The sequence below is a fragment of the Amaranthus tricolor genome, chromosome 12 (assembly GCF_026212465.1).
Source record: "Amaranthus tricolor cultivar Red isolate AtriRed21 chromosome 12, ASM2621246v1, whole genome shotgun sequence".
Classification (NCBI taxonomy): Eukaryota; Viridiplantae; Streptophyta; class Magnoliopsida; order Caryophyllales; family Amaranthaceae; genus Amaranthus; species Amaranthus tricolor.
This window is the reverse complement of record NC_080058.1, coordinates 8656919-8671057: the sequence shown is the minus strand read 5'-3', so window position 1 is coordinate 8671057 and position 14139 is coordinate 8656919. Positions and strand designations below refer to the sequence as shown.

Sequence of the window (14139 nt, the reverse complement as noted above, 5' to 3'; positions counted from 1 at the left end):
AAAACACCTTAAATCAGTTTCCGGTGACTTTGGTCAACTTTCCGGCGTTGACTGGCATAGTCAACGCCGGAAAGTTGACAAAAGTCACCGGAAACTAATTTAAGGTGTTTTTTTTAAAAAAAAGTCTCTTAAAAGGTGTTTTTTTACAAAAAAAATTATAAAAGGTGTTTCTTTACAAAAAAGTGGTTTTAAAAGGTGTTTCTTTGCAAATTTCCCTAATAATAATAATAATAATAATAATAATAATAATAAATAAATAAATTTCAGAAATTTTAAAAATAATAAAAAAATAAAATAAAATAACTCCCTATTAACAAATAACTTCCCACTTCTCTTTCTAAATCTTATAACTAACCTCACTTACCTATTATAAATTAAACCAATTACCCTTAATTGATTCACATTATTACCCACACTTTCTTTTTCTCCTACAAACTACTTCCTCCATCCTCCAATTGCTTAAAAGTTAATCAAGAAAAGACAAGATTTTGATATTAAAGACAGCGGATTCGTAGACAAAGATTATTAGGAGCGTACGTTGTCTAGGATCGCGTGACAAGATAATTCTCAATGTCCATCTAATTAGGACTATCATGTTAGTATTATGTGCTACGTGATAATTAATATGTTTAAATAGGATGCATGATTTTATATTTTATATATCTCAAATTATATTTACTATTATTTTTGTCAAACTTGAATTTATAGTTACTATTTTGATAAAATTTATATTATTATTTTGATAACGAAATTTGATACGATTTAGTTTGAAAGAGAAATATTTATAATATTATTTGGATGAGAGTTGTATTATTAATTTTAATAATGATTTTAAATGCGATTGAATTTGGGAGAAATATATTATGATATTAATATTGCAATTGAATATTCTTGAGATATATTTTTCTTGGAAAAACCTATGATTATAAAATACAATGTATAATGTATGTTTGATTATATGTTTGTGTGCACGCGACTAATTATTAAAATATATTAAATCACGTAAAGTATAACACGAGGGAAATGAAGATCTTATATTTGTTGTGATCCAAGTATAAGGGTGATGAACATGTTGTCCTGTTTGGTTAGTATAGCTGCCGACATGTGTTATTATTTTTGATACTTGATACGATGTTTGGTCTTCCTTCTATTTGTTGTGATCCAAGTAGAAGGGGTGTGCACACTTGGGTTCCCTGAGACTACTCTGCTGGCCTTGAATTATTTTGGGTGACGACCTCTTGATGAAGTAGGTATAGCGGTAAAGCCTCAGCCTACTGGCGTTCTAGTTCCCTCAAATTAAAAATTGACTATGTGTTTGTCATTATTAAATATCAAATTTTTAAATTGGTTTATGTGATATTATATATATTGTTTTCTCAAATTGTTTTTCTTTTAACTCAGCTATATATTATTTTCTAAAATTATTTCCAATTTGATTATATTTTATTTTCTTAAATCATTTTCAAACTTAATCGTTTTACGGGATGGAGTTGGAATTACTCGATTTTCTGATTTTGGGAGTTTTTCCCTTGTTTTTCTTGCATTCTTATGTTGCAGGTTTTTGATTGCGTGGGAATCGTGGAGTGAAGATCACCTAGAAACATAGCTTTTATTAGAGTTGTAATTCAATTTAAATTTTACCTTAAGTTGTTTAAATTTTATACGGACATAGATTGCGTTCAGTCTTTTCTTATGTTGTAAACACTTTGTTAGATTTTAAGTTATTAAGTTATTTCTTAGTCGTTAAGCCTTACATTTATTTTATTAGAAATAGATGTGGCGGTAACACTCCCATGAGTAGGTTTTGGCTCATGTTTTCCATTAACGGTGTTTTCAAAAGTTCGACCTATTCTGAGGGTGTTACAATTATTTCTCGTTTGAAGATGTTTTACAATGAAGATGGGTAAAAGAGTTGAAAAGTGTTTAAAATGCAAAAGTTTTGAAGTGAAATTTAATACTTGCTCACTCTTTTGATCATAACTTTTGATAGAAATATTGCATTAATGCAAGGTTTATGGCATTGGAAAAAGCATTGTTTTGCTTCATTAAAAGTCGACTCGACTTTCTGCTGAGGTCCTTGACCACCGAGTCGGCGTTTGCCACTGGCAAGCTTCTGACGGTTAATTTTTGGAACCGTTATAAATACCATGGTTATTATTATTATTATGAGAATCATTAGGGTAGTTTTCTTTAGTTTAATTTTCAATTTTCTTTATTGTTGTTCTCCCTTTTGAGAGCTTCCATGGTGGAACTCCATTGTTACATTTTCGATTTCATTGCTATTTATATTTACGTTCTTCCTGTTAGTAAGTTTTCTTTATTTATTGCTTGATTATTTATCTTTGTGCATTGAAATTATTCATCATCTTTATGTCTAGTGTTTCAATTAAGATTTTATTTATCATTTATTACATGTTCTTCATCGTTATGTCTAGAGAGTAATTTTTCTCTCTAGGGTTAGGGTATAAATCTTAATTTGAAGCATGAGATGATATTTTATCGATTGATTGTGTGAATTCGAATCTATAATTGAATCTATGCTTAATGAATCTCGGTTTAAATATCTTTATTAAACTTTTCAATGGAATGGAAGTTTGAGATTAGGATTAATTTAGGATTGAGATATATTTAAGTTAAATTCCTACTAGTTTAGCCAATAAAACGGAAGTTTGAGGATTAACACTAGTAAGGTCTTAAACCGATATTAATCAATAGCGCGGAAGTTTGAGGTTAATTAGATCACATTTAATTATGCTAATGACTCAGTTTCATACAATCATGAGAGTGATCGACTTCCATGTTAGAATTAGGTGATGTCCGACACCCTAGAGTTTGTTGCATCATTGTTATCTTCATTTTGGTTATTGTTTCAGTTTTAGTTCTTGTATCATAGTATCAGCTTCCTCGACCATATACCCAATCCTAACTCTCCCCCATTCATTTTCAATCAATTCTACAGATGATCTCATCTCTCTGAAATCAATTCAGCACTTCGAGGCTTTTTAATCTTCTATTTGATGTAAGTCTTTTTTATCATTGATTTGATCCGTGTCTAGTAGTCATAAAACAACCAATTTGATTAACTCGCCTTCTTGTGTTCGACCCGCAGCTACACGTCAACCGTGGGCTTGCGGTTATTAAAATTTGCACCTATCAGTAAATATAAAATTACTTAGTTACTTTTAGCCGAAAAAGGTAATATTGCAAATATTATGAAATATCCAAAAGAGAAAAGTGTCGCAAGTAAATTGAAATGGAAGAAATATTAATCAATAAGTTAAACGAGAATCTAGAATACTAAATTAGAGTCATGTGATACAAAATGAATTGAACTTATTATTAACAACTCGTATTTTATTAGACCATTAAACTATGGAACGAAATTATATAATTACTAGTACAGAAACTCATGCAATGCACGATTGTTTTATATAAACTAATATAAAAATATTAATTTTAATTAATGATCGAATGACATATTATCTTTATCTTATTCAAATATTTCCATTTAAATATAGTTATCACTATTGTAATTAGTTTTAAATTTCCAAATATAGTTATCATATTCGAATATTTTTCATTTCAAAAATTTTTTTTAAATAAGTGGTAAGAGTTTAATGCATTAGATCATTATTGATATCCCACATCGAAACATTGATATCCAATCGAAAAGAATTTTTTAATAATTACTATATTCAAGCAATGATATTCAATCAAATAATTTCAAGTGGCATGAATTTTAGAATCATAAGTCACCTCAATAAAAATAATCTCACCGTAAAATCGTCACATTTAAGAATTTGCGTATTACTCTCTCTAATACATTGAAGATAAGACATTTACTTTTTGGACAGTATTTAAAACATGATCGATGTAAAGATTATTAATATTCACTTTGTATAATATTTTTTCATGTATAATAAAGAGTATTAAATAGAGTAAATATCCCATCTTCATTGAATAAAAGGGCGCAATGTATCTCAAAAGCAAGATCTTTGGTCTTTCCCCTTAAAACATTGACGCCAAATTTTATTTTACAAAATGTCACCAATTATCCATCCCTCTTATTTGCCATTTTTTTCTCTCATCCAACCCTTATCTACCTTACATAAACACCCTTTTTCCTAGTTTTTCTCTTTCCAAAATCGTATGATTTTCATGTTCCTCCATTAAAATTCTTCTTCCAAATTGTTCTCCATAACCTTACAAAACAAGAATGAAAAATCATACTCGTTGATTTTAAAAAACAACTTAAACCTAATGGAACATCGACCAATCGAGGTGAAATTACTTTGTGCGAAAGAATTGAAAGACGTAAACCTCTTTTCCAAAATGAACGTCTACGTTATCGGTTCAGTTTCTGGAGATCCGCGATCTATACAACGCACCGTAATCGATAAAGACGCCGGAACAAATCCGACATGGAATCATGAGATGCAATTTACATTCGATGAATCAGCCGCTCGTATGAATCGACTTGGTTTAGTTTTTCAAATTATGTCAGATCGGACTCTAGGAGATAAGGAAGTGGGTCGGGTTTACGTACCTTTAAAGGAGCTTTTTGATGTTGTTGGATCCAAAGATGGATCTTCAAATGAGGTCCTTGACAAATATAGACATGTGGTCTACCAAGTTCAAACCCTAAATGGTAAATTTAAGGGTCAATTGGAGTTTTCCTTTAAATTTGGGGAGAAGTTTGTTCAAAGAATTGAACAAAGACTTGATGAGTCAGTCATAGCACACCCATCAAAACGCTCAAATTTAGAGGTAGGTCCGAGTACCACACCCGAATATGGACCTAAAATGTGTTCGGATCCAATTGTAGATAATGTGTCAGGGTATTAATTTATTTTTTTATTCAGGATATATGTTAAGAAGAGAGAAAGTAAAGCTTATTTGTAGTCGCTAAAAATTAAAACCACATCATAACTATAAAAGAAAAAACCTTCTAACCACCATTAGACTAATTTTTAGTTTTTATTCAATTCTAATCCTTTTTGGAATATATGTATATGGTTTGTACTTTGTAGGATAAGCATCATTTTGTTCTAAGGCAAAAACCGCTAACACAATAATCAAAAGGAGCATACAATAGTGACATCATGTTTTGTTTTTTTTTAGTTTTTTTAAAAATAATATTAAGGAGATTAAGAAAAAATTCATTTAAATCAGTAAAAACCATTGTTGAATGCTAGCTTTGCAGATTACACAACAAATGGAGTAACTCGCATTTCTTTAGATCAAAAGTAGTTGTTTTAGGGAAAAAGTCTCCAATTTTTAAATTTTTTTGTTTTGATTTTAATGTTTATTGAAACTAAGGATGGGAGTCGTTGAGGTTGAGTAAATAATTACTACTCCCTTCATCCCATTTAAATTGTTATATTTTACATTTGTAGAAATTCCAAGATAATTCTTTTATTTCTGATTGTAATTTGTATATAGAATAAAAACATCTAATACTCCAATATACTTTGTGAATTATCAAAGCAACTTCAAATTTCTACGATATCGTATTCAAGATAAATTACTGCTCTTTTTGCTTCAAAATATAATTTGTGATTGTTTATAATTCATATAGGGATTTGTTTTTTATGTGAGTTCAGAAGTACTTTAAAACTTAGCAAGAATTTTTAAGAGTTCACTGCCATTGCTGTCCTAATTTTTTTTTGCCGTTATTCGCCTTTTTTCTTAGCTGGTATAACCCATAGATATATAGGCATAACTAATATAAAATATTTGAATTACAATCTTAAAAATCCAAACAAATATTCCACACACGAACTATAATCACACTATCTATAAAGCCTAAAGTTAAGTCTTAATATCAATGAAAATAATTTAACGCACTGTCTAAAAAATTCCAAATACATAAATATTTTCAAGTACAACAATAAAGTTAAAAATCTAAATGTCCACGCCGTTGAACTATTAAAATAATCAAACTAATCGACTCAGAATTTGAGCTCTTGAAGTATTGTATTTTCACCCATTTTTCGGATCAAGCCTGGCGGATAGTTCGCCATGAACAGCTCTAGTTTTTCGGTATATTTTTTAATTTTGTACATTATATACGTTATTAGATCTTAAACTTTAGATGGTTTGAGAATGAAAACAAATTCACAAATTCTTGTGAGAAACAGTCTCTTTGAGAGACCATTTCTAATTAGATTGGCCCATTATATACTTTTTAAAATATTGTAATTAAACATTAAGAATGATGTAAGTAGATATTTAAGATATTGAAAGTAGGCTTTAAGGATACGGCAAGTAAGCATAAGAATACGGTAAGTATAAGAATACGGTAAATAGACATTAATCTATAATTAATTGGACTTGAGATACGTTTCTAAAAGAGACAGTCTCTTAAGAAACTAGCTGAAACTTCAAATAAATTTATTGTCTTTGCAACTAAATACTGATGAATGCTTTGTAGATCAAAAAAGCACGTTTACCTAAAGGCTTGTATTTTGAGATAAACTATAAAACAGGAAACGTTCTTTCATACCCATCAACCTTCTACCCTAAACATGGCCCCTGATTGTATGAACGACGATCTATTAATTCTTTCGTCATTGGGGCAAACTTATACGTTGTCATCTGCAGCGGATTAATCTGGTATTGGAGCGAATTTGCAACAGCACGATTTCTTTAATACGCATATCATTACCAACGATAACCTCAAATTTGCACTCATCGCCCTTCACAATGTTATACTTCAACTGAAAAGCTTTCCATCCATGCGTAACCTGTAACCTGAACACGCCTGCGAGTTGTCTGAGAAAGCTTCCCTACTCGCGAAACCTCACTCCCGTACGCAAGAAGTATTTCTTTTTTAGATTTCGGAAACTCTACGTTTTTCGATCTGAAAACCGCTGCAGGAATGGACTGCACAAGAGCACACAGTTAATACCAACACAGCTACTTTTGCTTGATACAACTGGTTTTTGTGGGAGTTTTATAGATCAATTGATGAAACAAGGCCCAATACAAACAGTCCGTTTGGTTAGTGGTACTAAATGGTGATAATGGAAGTGATTTAAAGCGTAAAATTTCATCAAAAGTTCCATGGTATTCCCATAGTAATGAAACTTTGATCAAAAAAAATTTTTACTCACAAATTTCCATTACCACCTAATACCACCTCCCCAATGGTTATGCATTGGAATGAATTTTATGAAGAAAATGAGATGATTGAAGTTGGACAAGCACGGCCATCAAGGTAGCCAAGAGATTTTTCAACCAAAACTACACAAGTTTTTCCCATTACCACCATTTATTAACACCTATCAAACGGGCCGTTAATGACATATCAATATTTGATATTACATTCAAATTTGGATATGAAATGAACAGAAAAGGAAATATAGTACAAATTACGATTCCTAATTCCTTACTGATATCAAACTAGCACATATAAGGAAAATTTTACCAGATATGGCCTTACATCAACGACTTTTGAAAATCGTATACGCTTCGATTGAGTGGTTCTTCCTTCAACAACGTTGGTCATTACTTCACATTTATCTGCATGCACATTACTTGTGATTATTTATCGATACAATGCGATGTACTAAAAAGGATCAAATGGGCTTCTTCATAGAGTGAAAGAACTAACCCTCAGAGATTTGTTCATGCTGCACGTCACTTTTAAAACTTGTCTTACAAGAGCTAGTAGGACTGGATTCCTGATCTGATTTTGGCTCCTCTTTCACCTTCGCGTAAGACTGCTCATTGATGGTCGTACTTTCTTTTTTAACGCATCCATTGATACTAAATATTTTGACTATGAACGTAGTTTTGCTAACGTAAGCAAAGATCAAAAACTCCTCTAGCTCTAATGAATTATCAATCACAAAGCGATCCCAGCCATTTCTCATAAGTAATTTATTTCCATCTTGTTCCAACTCCACATTCCAATCTTTTCCCTGTAAGTTTTTTGATGACTTTGCTTGGAATCCTCCCATTAAAGTTGCTTATAAAAGCAGGAGGTATTACCTGTAAGATTAAACCATTTCAGGTATACGAATCAGTCTTCATAGTCCCTCATTTTCCTCTAAAGGATAAGTGAAAGTATAATTCATCCAGCACGATTAAATATAATTCATCCAGCACAAAGTTTGTTTATATTCATTCTCAGAATGTTTTAGGAAAACAAGGCGCCTTTCTGCGTTTAAACTCGAAGAAATTTGCTCGATAACACAGTATACTATCTGTGTTTAAACTCGAAGAAACCAAAGCTAAATTTGATGACAGAACATGTTAAAAGTAATTCTTCCTTAACCAGCATTACTAAAGTGGGCTTATAAAGAAGTTGATCTATCTCTAATTAAAAGGGAGTATAAGGTACAGATATGAAGCAACTGTATCCCAAATTTAGAAGCTCACTCTCCAAATTAAAAGAGAGTATAAGAATAGAGAAGGCTCTATTAGAAACATTTTCCAGGTCAAATAAGAGGTATGCAATAAAAAAGGAAGGCATAAAAGGGGTTCCATACTAAAATAACCATGACTTAAATCTGCATTCTGAATGACATAATGTTGGAATTTTGTGACTTGAACCGAGTCTAAGATCTATTGATGATGAATCATGGGTCGAGTGTTGACCGTGTAGTTTGACTTTTTCCAGAGTGTAGGCCGCGACTCGCTGCACAGAGAAGGACAAAAGCGACAAATCGTCGTTCAGGTTCTGGTTGTGGAAAATGAGCAGGTACGAGTCGCGAATATTTTCACTGGTTGCGAATTTTGCTGATTTCAAGTTTTGGAGTTCAGAGACTTGGCGACGAGTCGCTGCATATGAGCGATGACTCGTCGCTTCCTGCGGTTATGCGGGAAGCAGTTTTTCAACGTTTTTGGGCCGGTTACACTTGTTTTCTTAACCTAATTTCTTCTTATTTAGAGGTTTACTATATAAACTCCTTTTGTAATTAGGGTTAGGTGATGGGGAAAAACTAAAAAGAGAGAAAAAGCTAAGAGAGTCGGGGCTTCTCATGTTTATCTTATAATCTCCCAATTTATAGTGAAAGTTTTATTATTATTGGTGCCGGTCGATATAGTTATCACATTGATAATGAACCACGTTAATTTATCGATGTGATTTTTTTATTGTTTGTTTGAATCTTTATTGTTTTTCGATATATGTTTCCACTGTCGCACAGCACATAAGCACATGATGCTTGGGGTTAGAAGCAAAAAAGTACAAGATAAAAAAATTGGTAATGTTAAGCTTTTTTTATTCAGGGGTAAACTAGAGAATTAAACTCATTCACAAGGGTGAAAAGGAAAACCCTCAACCAATAAGCTAGCTCAATATTCTATAGTAATGTTAACCTGGTTCAACCTCCAACAAACAATATCCACAAACAAAAATAAACCCAATATAATCAATTAATCATCATTTGAGCTTTGGTGCCAATAATGATTGAAGATTGTTAAAAAATTGTATAGGAATAAGGCAATGCTTCAACATACTTGTAATCTCTAGTTCACATGGTTCCAAAAAAAATCCCTATATAAAGCAATAAAGATAATGAATGTTTTATGTGCATCTTACATTCTGACATGTTAGCAATGACTAATAGACGTAAAGTAGTAGTCCCTCGGTTCTCTATTATTTTTCTTTTAGCCGTAATTTATAAAATAAGCTTAAACAATAAATAGTGTCAATAATCGTAATGTAGTAAGTATTTCACAATAAAGGAAGTACATAAAAAATAAAATATATACTACTACATATGAGATCTCGTTAGCTACGTAGTCAATTACTCAAATATAAAAAAAATCCCTTTAATATATTTAAAATATAAATATATCCTTTGAACGGTTTATTATTATTTAATTTTGAAATATTACATATAATAATAAAATTTAAAATCTGAAATTCATAAAAAAAAGTAGTCATTTACTCAATTATATAAAAAAATCCCTTTACTATTTAAACATACTCCCTCTATCCTATTAAATTTGCAGCATTTTTTATTTTAAACAGTCCCACTTAATTTGCATTATTTTTATTTTTAAATAATGGTTAATCATTTTCTTTTAATCTCATTCATACATTTTAACTATCTTTTTATTTCATCCATACAATTTATTCTTTCTTTTCATTTATTATTACTTTTTCAAAAATTACCCTCTTTATCTTTAATGCAAATCAAAAAAAATAGAAACTAGAGACTAGAGAGTAAGAAATACTCTCACCTGTAATTCGCAATAATAAACATAGATATGACAAGACAAGACTAATGAATATTGATAGTCCATGATGAAAATAAAAAAAAATTACTGACAAGAAATTAAAAACATTAGGTTGGAGTGTTGGACTTTGGAGTGTATCATCAATGATAGCCCTAAGAGCATGTACAATCCCTTTTTTTTTTTCCTTTTTATGTCTTCTTATAACCTCTTAAATCCTCCTCTTAATGTGTTCAAGTCCTTTAAAAAAGAGGATAACAATGCATCCTCTCTGCAAACAGGAGTGATTTTAGATAATTTTTTTGTTTCCCAATACACATTCACACGGCTAGGATTTTTTTTTTATTTTTTTTATTTTTTTTTTTACCCAATCATATATTGACATGTGTTATGTAATTATTGGCTTTTATTTTTAGTGTATGTTTTACCTAAAAAACTACTCATATGATAATATAAAAAAATTGACACATAAAAAAAAAATTATCAATAGTTTAGATTTTTTTTCTCTATAAAATGAACCGAAATTTGGATATTTTACATTCACATTAAATTTTGTCATTTTCTCTCACTAGATATAATTAGTATAATTACCTCATATTAAAGCTTACTTTCTCATATTAATTTTTTGTATTATTACTATAATAATTATGAATCCAAATAACCCAAATCATAGAAATTTTGATTTTTCTACTTATTCAAACTCTCAAAATAACTCAAATGTTGGCCCTTATGATCCAAATATCCTCAATACTCAATTTGAAGCTGCTTTATAGTAGTTTGGACATCAACCAAGACCAGTTAATCAAAGATACACCCCTCTAAATCAAAATGTCCCACTTTTTTACTCCGTCTCAACAATCTTTTAATCAATATCCTTCATCGTTCCCCGTTTTTGATCATTTAACTCAACAAATGGAGCAATCTCCAAGGGGGAAGGATTCTTATAATGGTACTCCGACTTCGGGAATGAGGGAAACAAGACATCTCGAAGAAATACATTAGGAAGATATTGAAGAGGAAGATATTGAAGTGGTTCCTCAACAAGTCTTTACCACGGCTAAAAAGACAACTACAGCCCGAACGACTGGTGATCGGGTGATTTGGAGCATACCTGAAGATAAAGCAATTGGTTTGAGCTACATTAATGCGGGAGGAGATATAGAACGAAACACTAACACTAGAAAGGTTGGCTTATGGAATGATATAGTTAAATATTACGAGTTAGCACGGCAAGAGAACCCCAATGAGATAAGTGAAAGGTCCCAAAAGTCCATGCAACTACGTTGGGATCACATTAACTCTACGGTTTCAAGATCAGCTCGATTTGCAATTATTCGAAAATCAGCTTTGGCATAGAGTGCGACTATGTTATGGAAGATCATGATGGCATGTATCATTATGCATAATATGATTGTAGAAGACAAGCGTGACACTTACACAAATTATAAAGACCCCTAAGAGTTCTCCCAAGAACAGCCTGAAAATGTACCGGGATCTTCAAGCGGTAATGCTATAACATTTTGTGTCATGCCAGGGCGATATGACGAACAGAACTTTGCGACACTATTAGCTACAAGAGAAGAGATTCGTGATAGACAAGCATATTTTTCTTTGAAGAATGATTTGATCGACCACTTGTGGCAAAAGTTCGAAATCTCGTATTCTGACTAATTCGTATTTTAAAATCCTTACGTAATTCAATTTCAAGGCATGTTTACTAATTTCGTTTTAAAATTTTAATGCTTTTGTAAATTTTTTATATCTTGTTTGATAATATCTTTTAATGTCTTAATTTATTATTAATTATCGTTACATTTTATTATTGATAACCAATTGATAATGTCAATTTTTCATTTATTGTTTATAATTAGTAATCAATTAATTATCGATATATTTTATAATTGAGAACCCACAGATTAATTAACATCATTAAATCAATATTATAAAATTAATATAATAATTAAAAAATATAAAAATATAAAAATATAAAAAATTTGTATGGTGGGGTATATATAAAATAAGAAAGAGAAAAAACAAAAGGATGTAAGAGGATACTTAAATGTTACGAAAACTTGAGAAAAATGATGAAAATAGTAAAACATGATGTGATGTGGATGAAAGAATAATTATATGTCAAATAGAGGAAGAAAGACAAATGTTTAAGAGGATGTACTTATACATGCTCTTAGAATAGCTACATTTTTATTCAAAACAAACAGAGTAAAAAAAATAAAGTCAACTCACATAGTAACTCTCTGAGTGATACCTTCAAGGCTTCGACTTCAAGCTTTAATGGTGGAGTCTTTTCTTTAAAATCAAAATATGTAAGTTTTGTTACCTATTCCTTCATTTTTTTTATTTTTGAGTTTTACTTTCTTTGGTGTGTGTGAAATCTCGCCCCAACAGCTTGAATCACGGCCGAAATAAGTCCAAGTCTCCCTTATAAAACAGCCAAAACAGGCGATTTCCGTGGTGTTCACATTAAAATTCGCGTGATATCAGAACGGTTGATTGGAAAACCGTGTCAACTCAGCCGCTTCGAGTTAATTCGGCCGAGTTTTGATGCCATGGCTACGTCTTAATATATACTTTCTTCGTTCTATATTAGTTGCAATATTAAAAAATATGACACCATTTATTTATCACTCTTAGTTTGCTATTAATTTTTAATTTATAAGTTAAACATAGTCAAATGAGATTTTGTTTGATTCGTCTTATTAATATCAATTTTTTATAAGTATACGTAATCAGAGGTATTAATGATTGAGTTAGTGTATTCGACCGCATGAATAAAAAATATTGCTAAGTATTTTGAAATGGAGAAAGTATTTTTTATCAGACAGCTTTATAATGCATATATAAAGATAGGTTTGTGTATGATTTGATAGGAACATCACATTTATTATTTTTGTATGGTGATTTATGATTATTATTTTTGTTCTTTTATGGTTATAAATCATAGTAATTGATTTAGGAATTTTTATATATCAACAATATTTATCAGGAAAAATTAGTATTAATTATTTATACATTTGTCCATTGTCTCGTTATAAACTCTAGTATTATCAATTAACTCAAAATAATTCACTTTTAAACAAACATTTTCTTGATATTCAACCTTTGTTTTTATTTAAAATATTAAGACCAAAGTATGTATTATTGATAGAAAATGACAAAAATTTAAATAATTAATATCAGTTTTTTCAATTAATTAAATAAAATATTATCAGTGTATCCGACTCGTAATAAACTATAATTAAGGTTTAGGAAGTGAAGGCGGCAACTCATACAAATAAACAAACTGATAGGCTAGGGCTTCCTCTCCTCCTTTTAACCGGCATTTCCATTGTTAATGTTTGATAGGCTAGGGCTTCGAGCTACAAAAGAAACCTCAAAATTACTAATTATTCTGTTTGCATCACATAATGATAAAAAATTTACAAAAATATATAAATAAACATGCAGAGTGTTTGAATTTCATCACCAAATTAATATACTTCTATCTCTCAGCAAAAATATAAAAACAAATTGCACAAAATTACAAACACAAAAGAATTACCGGCGATCAAAATTGAAAAATCGATCGGCAATCATCATCAGCTTTACGTGTCTTCCAATTGTTAGATTTAATCAAAGAATAGTAGTAATATACTTCTTATTGGGTACTTTGAGGTTTGAGCACTTCAACAGTATAATAAGCGATAGAGAATTTTGGCGAAAACGATGGGCGCTTCGGAGTTCTGAGAGAATATAGAAGTTTTGGGCTTTTGGCATTGAACATTCTAAATTTATACTCCCTCACACCATTAGATATGATGTGAGAGTTTAGTATAGAGATATAAATAAAATTTTTAAAGAATAGTATAAGGGTATAAAAAGTTTTTTATTTGCTATTTTCTAAATTTTTTTTTTATTAATATTCATGTTTATGATGATAATTTAAATCAA

At 30.4% G+C, this 14139-nt stretch overlaps 2 protein-coding genes across 2 annotated transcripts; one reads left to right on the top strand and one right to left on the bottom strand.

Moving 5' to 3' along the window:
- Window positions 1-3999: 3999 nt before the first annotated feature.
- Window positions 4000-6198, top strand: LOC130796731 (protein SRC2-like). The gene has a single exon (XM_057659104.1). It carries the CDS (start codon window positions 4261-4263, stop codon window positions 4843-4845), a length of 585 nt encoding a protein of 194 aa, XP_057515087.1. The 5' UTR covers window positions 4000-4260; the 3' UTR covers window positions 4846-6198.
- Window positions 6199-6593: 395 nt separating this feature from the next.
- On the bottom strand, window positions 6594-7964 carry LOC130828526 (putative B3 domain-containing protein Os03g0621600). Its single transcript, XM_057694493.1, has 4 exons — window positions 7616-7964; window positions 7430-7524; window positions 6754-6885; window positions 6594-6698 (listed from the first exon to the last, which is right to left on the bottom strand). The coding sequence occupies exons 1-4, from the start codon at window positions 7962-7964 to the stop codon at window positions 6594-6596; spliced, it is 681 nt and encodes a 226-aa protein (XP_057550476.1).
- Window positions 7965-14139: the final 6175 nt, after the last annotated feature.